The sequence below is a fragment of the Terrapene carolina genome, unplaced genomic scaffold, assembly GCF_002925995.2.
Source record: "Terrapene carolina triunguis isolate 2854851 unplaced genomic scaffold, T_m_triunguis-2.0 Scaffold193, whole genome shotgun sequence".
Taxonomy (NCBI): domain Eukaryota; kingdom Metazoa; phylum Chordata; order Testudines; family Emydidae; genus Terrapene; species Terrapene triunguis.
In genome coordinates this window covers 1,921,286-1,934,458 of record NW_020664544.1, presented here as the reverse complement: position 1 = coordinate 1,934,458, position 13,173 = coordinate 1,921,286, and the positions used below count along the sequence as shown (strand labels likewise).

General features: G+C 54.9%; 1 protein-coding gene across 2 annotated transcripts in view; it reads right to left on the bottom strand.

The window, feature by feature from the left end:
• Positions 1 to 2,488: 2,488 nt before the first annotated feature.
• The window catches only part of NT5C3B (5'-nucleotidase, cytosolic IIIB), a 12,536-nt gene continuing 1,851 nt past the window's right edge, over positions 2,489 to 13,173 (bottom strand). The window contains exons 1-9 of one of the 2 annotated variants that reach the window (XM_026654863.2): positions 12,696 to 12,843; positions 12,221 to 12,319; positions 11,476 to 11,545; positions 10,551 to 10,597; positions 9,927 to 10,012; positions 8,771 to 8,860; positions 6,440 to 6,602; positions 5,085 to 5,285; positions 2,489 to 4,627 (exon numbers count right to left, since the gene is read on the bottom strand). In XM_026654863.2, coding sequence (XP_026510648.1) covers positions 4,514 to 4,627; positions 5,085 to 5,285; positions 6,440 to 6,602; positions 8,771 to 8,860; positions 9,927 to 10,012; positions 10,551 to 10,597; positions 11,476 to 11,545; positions 12,221 to 12,319; positions 12,696 to 12,764 — 939 coding nt within the window. In that variant the 5' untranslated portion in view covers positions 12,765 to 12,843 and the 3' untranslated portion in view covers positions 2,489 to 4,513. Of the gene's footprint in view, positions 4,628 to 5,084; positions 5,286 to 6,439; positions 6,603 to 8,770; positions 8,861 to 9,926; positions 10,013 to 10,550; positions 10,598 to 11,475; positions 11,546 to 12,220; positions 12,320 to 12,695; positions 12,844 to 13,173 lie in introns of those variants that run through there. The other variant, XM_026654862.2, reaches the window with a different exon arrangement.

Sequence of the window (13,173 nt, the reverse complement as noted above, 5' to 3'; positions counted from 1 at the left end):
CCCCCCTCCGGCTCCTACATGTAGGGGCAGCCAGGGGGCCCCGCTCCACATGCTGCCCCCGCCCCAATCACGGCCCCCGCAGTGCCGATTGGCCGGGAACCGCAGCCAATGGGAGCTGCAGGGGCGGCGCCTGCGGACGGGGCAGCACACAGAGCTGCCTGGCCGCACCTCCGCCTAGGAGCCAGAGGGGGGACATGCCGCTGCTTCCAGGAGCTGCTTGAGGCAAGCGCTGCTCGGAGGCTGCACTCTGACCCCCTCCTGCACCCCAATCCCCTGCCCCAGCCCTGATCCCCTTCCCGCCCTCCGAACCCCTCAGTCCCAGCCCAGAGCAACCTCCTGCACCCCCAATCCCTCTTCCCCACCCCAGAACCCACACCCCAACCCCCAATTTTGTGAGCATTCATGGCCTGCCATACAATTTTTATACCCAGATGTGGCTTTCAGGCCAAAAAGTTTGCCCACCCCTGGCCTAGAAACTAGACCCAACCGTGAGCTATTTCCTAGCACTTCCACCCACACTCCGGGCCTGAAGGCTCCAGGGGCTACACAGGGGTAATTGACACCCCTTCCCAAACTACCCTGGAATTGTATCCAGCTGCTTTGAGACCAGAACCCAGAGACTTTTCTTCTCTGGGCTTTGAGTGATTTAATCCCTGGCTTTGCGCTCTGCCTTTGTCCCCTGCAGAGACAGGCCCACCCAGCCTGCCTGCTCCCAGTGCCGGATGCTTCTCCAAAACGTTGCCTGCCTCTGACGGGGTGGGGGCTGCTGCGGTGGACCTGGTTGTGGACACAGATTAACTCCCCTGCCCCAGCCCAGAACTGGATGAATCCCAGGTGCACCCATCCCCCCATCTGCTCTCTCCAGTGACGTGGGGTTTGGGGTTGGGGCTGGGATTCCTGGAAGTTGATGGCATCCCCCCGTCTAGCTGAGAGCCCTGCCTGTAACCCCACGTCAGACCCGGCCCTTTGCTCGCCTCGGCTCTTTGAGCATTTCAGCAGCGCTGCTCTTGTGCAGACCGGGGCTGTCGCTGCCAGGACACCTCCCAGCGCGTACCCAGAGTGCAGAACGTGAGCCAGCGAGGGCATCCCGCTGCCGCTGGAGCAAGGGGCATGAATTGGCATCTGCTGGAGCTTTTCCTGTAAGGAACCCAGTCACTGTTCCCAAGGGATTTAAAAATATCTCTATGTAATGCCATTTCCTATCCCTGGTCCAGGCTCTTGCAACAGCTTGAATTGTACCAGAAAGGAAAGCCCAGACCCAGTTCTTCAAAGTGATGAGTGGTGTTAGGCCCATTGGTATTTTGGGGCTTGAACTTGAGACACCTTGAAGGGGCCTGATTTTACACAGTTCGGCCCCCAAAACCACCAGTCAGTTTGGAAAATCCAGGGCCCAAACCCTCCCAGCTGGGCTAACACAAGTGGGTTGATTTTCAGTTTCTGAGCACCCGGATTCCAGACGCTGATGAGAGCTGGAACTCAGCCCACTGTTACTGAGATGCTTAAATATAATTCAGGAGCCTCACTTTAGTCTCCCACGTTTGCAAATTTTGGCCAGTGTCTCCGGTTTTAAAGGTTTGTGTCCCAAGATCACGGCTCAGCCGACGAGTGTCTGCGAGAGCCAACTGCTGGGCAAGGATAAAAGATCAGAAGTGCAAGGACAAGATGATGTAAAGGTTCAAACAACCCCCCAATAGCAATTTCTGCCTTGCACCCAATAAACTGATTTAAAGTGGTTTCCAACAACTCTGCTTCCTGGCACTTTATTTTGGGATGAACCGTTGCTTGCGCTTGTCCGCACGAAGAGAGGTCCCCACACGCAGGTCTGTGTTCGCTGTCCCGGTGGGGGGAGCTGTGGAGGGTCTGGCTGGATAAGCCCCCATCCAAGCTTCTTGCATCTGCAGCACTGGGTTGGAAAAAGCTTCGTCTCCTTCAGAGGCTCCCGCCTGGCCGCAGACACCCCCAGTTTCAGAGGAAGGGCTAAAAACATTGTAAAGATTTTTAGCTGAGGCTGTTCCAACCTCAAAGCCCTCGGGAAGACTGGCTGGCCCCTGGCTGCCTAGTGGGGAGAGGTGCTGGTCACTGGGGGGGTCAGAAAGTTGCCCCCTGCAGGTTCTCTTGCACCCTGCTCTGAAGCAGCCAGGAACAGGATGCTGGGTTAGCCATCTCTGCAGTGACGCAGGTCTTTGCGTTTCCCCTTGGAATCTCTCAGATACAGAAGCAGCGCAAGCTTAGGGGTTAGAGCAGCGAGTCAGGAGATGCGATTTCCTTCGCTAGTTGTGACTCTTCGACTTCCTGTTCCTCGGTTTCCCCATTTGGAACATGAGGCTAACTAGCTCACCCACCTTTGGAAGTTCTGTATGCCTCGGCGGGCACCCCAGGCAGTGCTGTACTGCGAGCTCACAAACCACTCACACGCCAGCTTTATCTAATGTATTTATTTCAACAAACGGAATAAAACCTGCCCCCCCTCACAAGTGACATTCGAGCGAGCCAAATGGCTGCCTGTGAACCTGGACCAGCCCAGCTCCTACAAGGCAAATGACAAGTGTCTTCGCTTCCCAAACAATGCAGGGGCCTGGGTTGCTAATGCCAGGCTGGGTCACAGCGAGACAGCCACGTGGACGGCACCTCGCCAGGAACAGGACTAGGAACAATTTGCACGGCAGGAACCGAGGTCCCTTCCACCCGCAGAGGAGACCTGTAATGTAACGCGAGCCTCTGGCTCTCCCCGACAGGAGCAGCGTGAAAGGAGATGGAGTTTTACAGGGCGGGACAGGGAGCTCTGAAAGAGCCATCTGCACTCTCCGATGGTTCGCAGCACGCAGGCCAAGCCCAGTCGATAAGCAGCTGTCTGTCCCCCATCCAGCTGCCGAGTACAGGAGTCTGGGTCCCCCTAGGATGAGTTAAATGCCACCGAGGCAGAGCCCGGATTGCCACGGTAGGCAGTTCTCACGTACCCAGGCCAGAGGGCTGAACTCGGCATGAGGGACATGGGGTTCCTGCTCCTTTGGAAATGCCGATCCTTAAAGGAAGCTTTCTGCGCGGTAAAGCAAGTAAAGCCGGCCCTTCCATGGGCACATGGGGGACCCAAAACGCCTGCTTAGCCTCAGCCCCTCTTTCAGGCCAGTGTGACTGTCCTGCCCGGAAGGGATCCCAGCAGACGGGGCCCAGAGGGGCTGCTTTTCTTTTCCATTTTTTTGTATCTGAGGGAGAGAGAGTTTACATTGCTGACAGACGTGCTGCCCGGAGACCCCAGACCCGGCACAAAAGGTGAGTTATACAATAGTCACGCTTCAAAACGCCACACACAACTAGTCTGCCCTCCCTCCGTCCCAGCCGCCTTTAAACTACCCACCCCGAGGACCCACGGCTGCCACTGCGTCCCCCCCAACACCCCCGTCCACACATGACAAACCTGCTGCCTGACTTTTCAGCTGTAACAACTCCACTCCACAGCACCGCGTGACTGGCCAGCGGAGCCTCGTTGCTCCAGCGAGAGCCGCTTGCCAGTGGGATTCACTGCACACCACAACCCCGTCCTTCTGCCAGCAAAACACAGCAGCCAAGCAAACCCTGCTCCACCGCGGGATGACCAAACTCAGCCCTTGCGTTCATCACACAAGCAGCTCTCGGACAGGAATCCTCACAAGAGTCCCACCCCTTTAAGCATCACGGCATCTGCACAATCATCTCACAAACCCAAAGTGTTAATGTTCCAAGCGACAATCCCAGGCAGCCAGAACGTCCCCCAACCCGGATTTCCCACCTGCGCCCACCATGCTGTCTGAGCAGCTCCAGGCTCCACCCACAACAGGTCGGTGCACAGACAGGGGTGGGGCTTACGCCCTCTAAAATCATCTCTGGTCCCCTCTCTGGCCACCAGGGGGCAGTGACGCCCACAAACGTCCCAGTAGGTTGCAGGCAGAGGGAGCAGAGAACTGACCAGGGGATTTGTAGGGTTTCCACAGCAAATTGCAGACCCCTACGCCCCCCAGCACAGGGCAAGCTGTAATTCTGCTATGCAGCTGAACCACGCAGCCGGAGTCCGGCCTGAACGCTTTGTGATGGACCTACAACAAACAGGTGCCTGCTCCCCGACAGAGGCGATTAGGGCGGCAGAACGAACCCATTTAAACACGTGGGTCCCCAGCTCTGCAAGGCATCTTTAATTCTGGGTCGTTTGGCTGACGGCCTGGCTAGCCAAACGACGACCCTGCCTTGGTGGCTTTGAGCTTTCGTGGGATGGGACACGAGCCGGGAGCAGCGCCGGCTGGGGTTTGAGCAGAGACATGGTGGAGGTAGTTGGGGCAAGCAGAGAGTTTCTCCAGCTCACCCCTCAATCCCAGGAGTGACGAACAAAAGGGTATTTATAAAAGCCCAGGAGGGAGCCGGGGGGGTGGGGTGGGGGGAACTCCCGAGGGCATCAAGATGGATTCAAATCGCCCTGACTCTGCCATGGGAAGCACGGTCCCAAGACACCATCCTGAGAGGCCAGAGTCAGGATCCTGGGCTCTCAGTTCAGGTCTCCAAGGATGTAACAAAGGATCCCGTTGACCACATCCAGAGTCTCGTCCTTCTCCAGCACAATGTCATAGGCGTCCCGGTACTTTCCTCGTTGCTCGTCCACCTGCAGAGCCGCCGTGGGGCGAGGGGACAGGACAGGACGGCAACATTAGCAGCTGGGAATGAGCGCGGCCGGTTGCCAAGCTCAGAACTCCAGGAGCCCCATGAAAGCAGCGCGGGGGATTCAGGGCTGGTGAAAGGTACCCCATCAACAGCCCTAGAGACAGCATCTCCAGGGCATGGGGCGCAGCATGGCAAGCTCTCCCCTCTGCAACCCGGCACAGGAGCCCCACCCGGCCACGGAGGGATGACCCATCCAGCTCAGCTGAGGGGCGAACAAGGGGGTCAGGTGTGATGTGGACACCTTCCCCACCTGGACTGGACTGAGACCCACCAAACTCATTTCATACAGCATGCCAGATAGCAGACTGCTCTTGCAGCACATAGGCACCTCCCACCCGCACCCCCGCCACTCCCCTGCGAACGCTCGGAGGGCAGACAGCCTCTGCCCTCGCGCTCACCTTGTCGTTCAGGAATCCGATTGTGAGGATGTTCTCCACGTTGGCGACCCCGTCTGCCATGCTCAGGTCTCCCATGGAGTCCCCCAGCAGGATGATGTTGGACCGGCTGCTCAGCAGCTGGAAATGTTCCGTCTTCTCCAGGACTGCATTGTTCTTGTTGTAGGTGTGGATCAGCGGCTCTTTAAATTGTCTCAGGACGCCCTGTGCAGCAAAGGACGGACGGACAGGATGATTTCTGGGGTGTCTCGGGGCTGAAGGAACAAAACTTCAGCCTGACTTGAACCTTTCTTAGAGATGCTCTTAGCGGAGCCTGCTGGGAAACCTACTGTCCCACGCTGCCCAAGGGCCCTGCTCCAGAGCAACCCGCCCCTTCACGGGAGGGCTGCACACAGGACCAGAGCCCTTCAGCACCACCCAGAGGTGGCATCTCCCGCCCCTCCAAAGGGCTCCCAGGCCACCAGGGGAGCAAGGGCCCAAGGGCCTAACTCTCAGCCACTCAGGCCCCATTCTGGCAGCATAAAGGGGCCTTTAACTGGGTGGAATCTGCCTTGTGCAGAAGGCCTTCCCCGGGCAGTGCAGAATTGATGCAAAAGCTCTGCAGTGGCCCTGGTGTCAGGGGCAGATCAGGGACGTAACGGGGGCCAGGCTGGGGAGCAGCGAACGTGGCTATTCTCTGCTTCCCTGGCTCCATAGGGGGCGACAGGAAGCAAAGCGTAAGTCAGAGCAGCCCCAAGGCCCCTGGGTGGCTCACAGTCCAGGGAGCCCCTAGGTGGCTAAAATCTCCTAAACCCCTACATGCCCCCATGTCCACCCCAAGGGAGCCACTGGGAATCAGGCCCAACTTAGTGGGCAGTTTCCGGGGGTTTCATAGGTTTTAAGGATAATTATGGTAAGTCAACGCCCATCCTCCCGCAGCGCTGCCCCCGCCCCCCCCAAACACGGTATCACGGGCCTAGGCAAACCAGAGCGTGAAAGTGACTTGAAACAAAGCGAAGAGTAGCAGCCCACTCCTGCCGAGTGCAACATAGAAAGGAGAAGAGCCAAGTAGATCCTTGTATATTGCATAACTTTTCCCCAGCCTTGTGAATTTAGGGTGTGAGCTTTCTGCCGGCCAGGCTCTCTCTGACTGTCTTTACACATGGCGCCCTAGTCTGGCTACCCTAATACAGCTAATATAGGCGTATTCGCATTCAAAGCCATTTCAGCACTAATAACTGGAAAGGTTGCTATGGTAACAAGGGATGACATTTCCAATGGACAGATGGGTTTTAATCGAACGGCACCCTCTCTGAATGTCCCCTGCCTCACACTCAGGTCTAACGTGACCCAACCACGGGGCACGTCGCGCAGCGCACCTTGTCATCGAAGTCCATGTAGTTGGACACCACGTTGATGTTTGGGTGGAACACCTTGGCCTGCCGGAGGACCTCCTCCAGGACGTCGCCCACACCGGCCGAGAAGATGAACAGGGGAATGTTGTGCTGGTGGAGTTGGTCAAAGAAGGTGTTGACTCTGTCCCTGAGGGAGGAGGGGGGAATGCCCGTTAGACAGAGTCACAACAGCATCCTTCACCCCAGAGCACAAGTGCGTCGCACTACCACGGTGCTGCAAGTGCTTTCATCCCCACTGGAGACTGGAAACTCGTTGGGCAGGGATTGCTACATGCCCCAAGGCACCAGGGTGTTCCTTAAATCCTGGCTCTGGTGGCAAGGTGCATAAACGACAAACTTTATCGATCGTTTCTGCACTGTGGGTGAAATTCAAGCCTGCCCCAAAGGGCCCCGCCTTATCTACAGGGACTTAACAGTGGATGGGCCTGGTGTGGGGTGAATTTCACCCTCTATGGTATGCACGTAACTCCCTGAACCCTGTCCCAAAGTGCGTCGGGCTCCATGTAAAACCTGGGATGCATCCTCTGCACATGACTTCTTCCTCGGTCGCACCAACAGCCTAGGCAGGGGTTGCTCCCCGGGCATTATAGGCTGGATTTCAGTCACCGGTTTTTCATCGATTCCAAGGCCAGGTCATGTGATGCTCTAGTCTGACGTGTGTAACACAGGCCAGAGAACTTGCCCCCCATCTCGATTTCCAAACGGTCAGTGCTGGAGACGCCCCCACGACCCTGGGTACATTATCCCAATGGAATGACTCACTCTTAAAATCTGACACTTGATTTCCAGTCCGAATTTGTCTCGCTTCAACTTCCAGCCCCTGAATTGTGTTAGACCCGCCTCTGCTAGACTGCAGAGCCCATTGGTACACTGTTGGCTTTCTGGTCTAGAAACGCTGACTAATACTTCAGCAGCTGTGGAAACCGAGGCCCAGAGGGGACATGGCTCGTCCGAGGTCACAGGGGAAGGCAGCGTTAGAGCTGGCATCAGAGCCCAAGAGTTCCTGACCTCAGGTCCCTGGACTATGCAGCCTTCTACTGCCAGAAGTATAGATACTGGAATAATCACTGCCCTTCCCCCATGGAATCCGTGACCACACAGCTCAGCTGGTCTAGAAAAAGGAATTTAATCCTTAGGCAGCAAAGCTCCCAGGAAAGATGATGCTTGTTAAATCTATTGCACAGATGTACACCCAGCTAGTGCTCTCAGTGGACGGGGGGTAACACTCATCCCACGCTATTTCTCCCAAACGCAAATTACCTACAGGAAATATGGTCCTTGGCTTCCCCATAGGCTGTAAGAGAGTGACTTCCAGGGAACAAAGCTCTGGATGCAACACTGGCCAGGCAGCTGGTGGTCACACTGATCAGACCATGTGTTGTCTCTGTTGCAGCCACCTGTGGGCTCTTAGGTTGTAGGTTCTTGGCACAGGGAACATCTTATTACTCGTTGCGCATGTGCAGCCCCTAGCACAACGGGGTCCTGATCCCCCCTTGGACCTCCACGCGCTACCACAATATGGTAATCACAACAGATTGGGCGCAGTACAAACGAGCAAGAGGTTTTTCCCCATGGAATGCAGTTCCCTACTGAGATCAGAGACAGAAGCTCCGGCTTTCTTTGCACCAGAATAAATATCACTAATCGAACACAAATGCCACCTGCTGGGCAGACTCTCAGCTGCTCCTGTGGGTTGAACACACGTGGTGTCTGTGCCACACAAAAAGCTGCTGGGTTTTGTCACTTTTGACTTTTCCAGGCAGTTCACAGAGAGAGAAAAATCTTATCTGTAACAGATTGGCAGCGTTTGCCCACAAAACCCAGCCTCTTAGTCACTGATGATCCTGACAGGTTATGTTAAGTTGGCTCTGCCGACTCACTGATGCAAGGGGCTTGCTACCCCACCTGGATTTACGGGAGGTGGGAGTGGACCTCACAGGTGGGCTGAGCAGTTCTTGGGGAGGAACCCTAGGAGCAGCCAAGTATGCGGAAAAGGCTTAGGTTGGCGTTTGTGTTGTTGCATTTTGAGACTTGTTTGTGACGGGGGTACGGTCTGGCCTGCTGCCCCTTATGTGCCATGTCTGGAAAGGGTAAGAAAGCAACTCGGAGGTGGATTAGAGTTCTCAGAAGTCAGTTCAGTGCCTCCCTTTTTCTCTCTCTGACAAACCCAGGCTCTGAATGGAATGAGCAGGTGCCAGAAATCGAGAGAGAGCGCGACAGAGCCCTCGCGGTCTGTGCTCTCACCGGGAAGGGAGAGAGGGGACACAAGCTGCAGAGACCACCCCAAACCCCTACCTGAGCATCACCTCGGATTCTCTGACGATCTTGGCTATGTCACTTTTCAAAATCTTCTGTTGCAACAAGAGGTCATGGGCTCTGGTCCACCTGGAAACACATACCAAAGTGAGCTTCATTTCTGACAGACTGTGAGCTTCTAGGATCTGACCTAGGGGAAATTACCGGAGCCATGACCAAGAGACCGCCCGTCAGACTAATTGTTGTTTAAAGAGAGTTTCAACTTTCTCTCTGCTTCACATATAAGGCTCATTATGGGTAAGAGGCTGCCTGAGGCAGGCTGGTAGCACTTACTTAATCGATGCATTTTATTATGTCCACCACCAGGGTATCTGGGCACCCAACACAAATGTCCGATTTGCCCTGTTTTTTCTCCAGCACTCCTCAATGCAGTCACTGTTGATCTATTACCAGGGACTGATTACCAGAGCTGGAAAATAACCCAGCCCAAAATACCAGGCCCTTTGGGATCCCTTTCGTGGAGGGTGTGAGAGCGGGGCAGCGAAAGTACAGCTGTGCTAGATGCACCATCGCTTGGGTGGGGAATAATGAAACCTACAAGTAAGAAAAGAAAAAGGAAGTAACTGGTGTTTCCTTCTCAGGCACAAAAGTCACAGGCTCACTTCTGACGGCTGCATATTCAAAGAGCCGTCTGTCGCTTCCATATCCTGCTCTCAAAGGGGACCTACTCTCCCTCTTTTCTAAGTGACTTTGCATCCTTTTCTTATCAGGAACGTTACTTCCAGAGCTGCAAGTCTACACAAATCTTCTGGAGCCAACAAATCCACTGAGATCTCATGAAGTCAGATCACGATGGCACTGCGACTGCCACATGCTAAGGCAGTTTGCATCAGAGTTAACAATACAACAGAGACAAACCTGCTCCTCCCTCTCCATGTGCTCCTTGCCTTTGCTTTTTGTCCACAGCACTGCCATTCTGTAACGGGATCTACCAGGCTCAATCCTGGCCATATTACCAGAAAGGACGCTTCATGCACTTGGAGAAACGGGAAGATGGACTATCAATAAACTGTACTTCTGCTGCACAGTGAGTTCTGCTACGCAAGGGGATCAGGGGACTGAATTCCTCTCTCTCTTCTTGTTTACCCACTTATTTTCTAGCTCACGAAATTAGCCCTCAGACACAGTCACTCACCATTCCACCATGAGGGGACGTTTTTCTTCCATGGTCCGGTTGGGGTCAATTTCAATTGGATAGTAATAGTGCAGTAGATCTTTTAACTAGAACGTTTGATGGGTTTAAACAAAAAATGCAATGAACAGTTAAGGATGTCGAAAAAGAGATTTAACAACCAGCAAGTAGAGTATTTGCAGAATTCACAAATGCATCACAGCTTAAAAATAAAACCCTAAATTGTTCATGAAACAACTGAGTGTCGTGGCAATTTCACGGGGTCCCAAGGGAAATATTTAATAACTGCTCTAGAAATCAAGCTGAGTGTCAGCAAGATTAAATTGTTCTAGACAGAGATTAATGTCCTTTGCTCACTATTTATCACTGTTCTCTTTGACATGAAATGCCCATGCTTGGGTGTGGTGACAGGTTTGTAAAAATTCCCTTGAACTCCGACAAGTGCTCCCATATCTGAAATGCTGCCTGGAAACTTGTTCTGTTCTCTTTGCTGGCAGGGGGTCACATCTGTCCCAGGGCTGCGTTTGAACCGTCTCTACTACCCCTAGCAGGAGAAGCAGCGTGTGAGCAGCAGACTGGACTGTACATAGAGCCAAAAGAGATGGAGTCTGATAGCACTAAACGTACCTTTTTCCTGCCTTCTTCGCTAATGACTCGGCTGTTATCTAGGATATCTGGAAAGACATAAACAGCCACTTACCCAACCCCGGGAAAACACACGCGGGCCCTTTCCAAATCCCCCAGAAAGACCAGAGTCAACACTTGCAAAAAATGACAAGTGATTTTGGGTGCCACAATTTTTGGATGCCAACTTGAGACGTTTGACAGGCGCCTCCCTTTCAGAGAGTGGGTGCTCAGCATTTCCTGAAAACCAGGACCCGTTAGGGCATCTCTCTCCGAAGGAGGAATAGATCAAAGTGCACCAGGGAACTTTTTGTGCGTAGCAGCAGGGTCAACACAGACACTTAGAGCGCAGCAAACTAGTGCAGGGTAGATTTACTTTATCCCCCAGGTTTAAGTTTTTGTGTAGACCAGCCTGGAGAGAGGGAGTTGAGGGAAGAAGGGGCTTGGGCGGGGGCTCTGAGCACAGTGGGTGGTAGGAAGGAAAGTGGTGGAAAGGATGCAGCGGTGAGTAAAGAGCCAGGGAGGTGCCGTAGGAGCAGACGTGGAGGCTGGGGCACAGTCAGGCCTAGCCCGGAAGGGGAGGAAAAAGGCCGGCACTTAACAGGGAAGGGGAGGAGAAAGCAGAGAAGGGGGCTGTGGGGGTGGGGTGAAGGGTTGGAGCAATGAGATAGGATGGTGATCTGCACAGCGGCATTTTGGATGGGGTGGGGGAGGAGGCGCAATCAGTATGAGCGAGGGCCAAGCTGCGGAGCAGAGTTTCGGCAGCAGAAGGGACTGTATCAAGAGAGATGGTTGGGGAGGAAAACGCCAGGGCTTAGCAACAGCCTGTGGGTGCGGGTGGGGAAGGTGCAGGTGAGACAGCGACGATGGAGACAGGAGCGAGGAACAGAAGCTCCAAACTAACGAACATAGCGCTCGTTCGACTCACTGTGCGACGTGGGGCATCGTCGCCCGTTAAATCCAAACCTGCTGAGAGTCATGTCGAAGTCCGAAATGACCTGAAGGACACAAGGAGGGGGAGAAAAGGCCAATCTCTGAAACTGACCCAGCATGCTGTGCTGTGAGAGGTGCGCGGGGAAGGGGGTGGGCAGCAAGGGCCTGCGTTTCTCCTGCAGCAGGAGCGGCTATTCACCAGAGAAGAGCAGGAAGGCAGATTCTGGGCCACAGTTCTACTCCCAGCTTCGACACAGGTGCCTTCTTAAGACTTGGGACCCCCCCCATGCCTGTTTCCCAATCTGCACAAAAGGGCCCTGGTGATTTGCCTCCTGGCAAGGGGCGGGCGCTGTGCAGACTGGCTCGTCTAGAGAGAGCCCCTAGCAGCTGAACACAAAAGGAGGGGCAGTGGTCAGGGTGCCGGCCTGGACTCAGGAGAACCAGGTTCCATTCCCTGCTCCTCCCCAACAAGTCACTCGGTCTCTGTGTTCCACATACGTCCAATGGAGGGAACAGCATCTCCCAACCTCACACGGGCACTGTCAGGAGAACGGCCTTGGTGCAAGCACTCACATACTACGGAAATGGAGGCGACACAAGTGCCGTAAATAGCTGATGGGTTCCACACAAACTTGGGGCGTTATTATCCCCCCCCCCACACTGCCATGGCAATGCTGAAATACACCCCCGGGAACGGGCTGCAAACTCCTGACCGCGCAGCTCAGAACACAAAGAGGAACCTGCAGTTTGTCTGTTCCCTCTTTCCTGAGCGCCGAGATTACGCGCTGCACGTGCTCAGGATTCTTCATGTGGACCGTCGCCTTCTCCAGTTCAGGAACCTGCAGGCACAGATTGATTCCGAGGAAGGGGTCAGTGCTAAGAGACACGCCCCAGCTACAGGCGCCAGCATGGTCGGTATTCGCCGGCCTGGTTCCGACGCAGCTCACCAAACACCCTCTCACCCCGCAGTGCCTTAAGGAGCATCTCTCTCCTCCAGGGACCGAGGCAGGAGGCAGAAAATGAACTCTGGCGAGATGACACTACAGGGTCCCGATCAGTTCTTCCACTTCAAATTGGCTCCACTGATAAGCCAAAGAGCAATTTCTCTACCTCTGGTCTTGGAGAATCCTGTTGGATTTACCAGCCACGAACAATTTAGGCCCTGATCCTGCAACCCTGCCACTTCTCTAACCACAACTGCACTGAGGTTCTTACTGCTTTGATTGTTGGCCCTCGCTCAGAAGTGGCCTGGGCAGCCCATGTAGACACCCAGAGGCTTCCCATCGGAGCTCCGGCTCTAGCCGGCTGCTGGGGGTCAGCACTGCGCCTGTGGCTGGAGAACCAAACCGGACTGTTAGGTGCTGGGGGCAACCACGGCCCTCACAGTGTCTGCACCACGACAACCACCCACGCTAACACCACAGCAGTCGGGCGCTAGGCAGGACGCAGCTTCCATCCCGCAGCATGGGGGTGCGTGTGGGGCACCCGGTGCCAGAGATGGGGACCCCTTCTGTGCAGGGAAACCCTGAAATCAGCGACACTGGCAGCTTCCATTCATTATAACAACACGCCTCGCCCCACTCTCTGCCTTCTCCCTCCACCCCCTGGTTCTGCTCCCCCAAGGCTTTCCCTACTCACCCCACCTGCCTCCCCCAGTGCTCCCCCTACTGCCCCTCCCCCAGTGCTCCCCTAT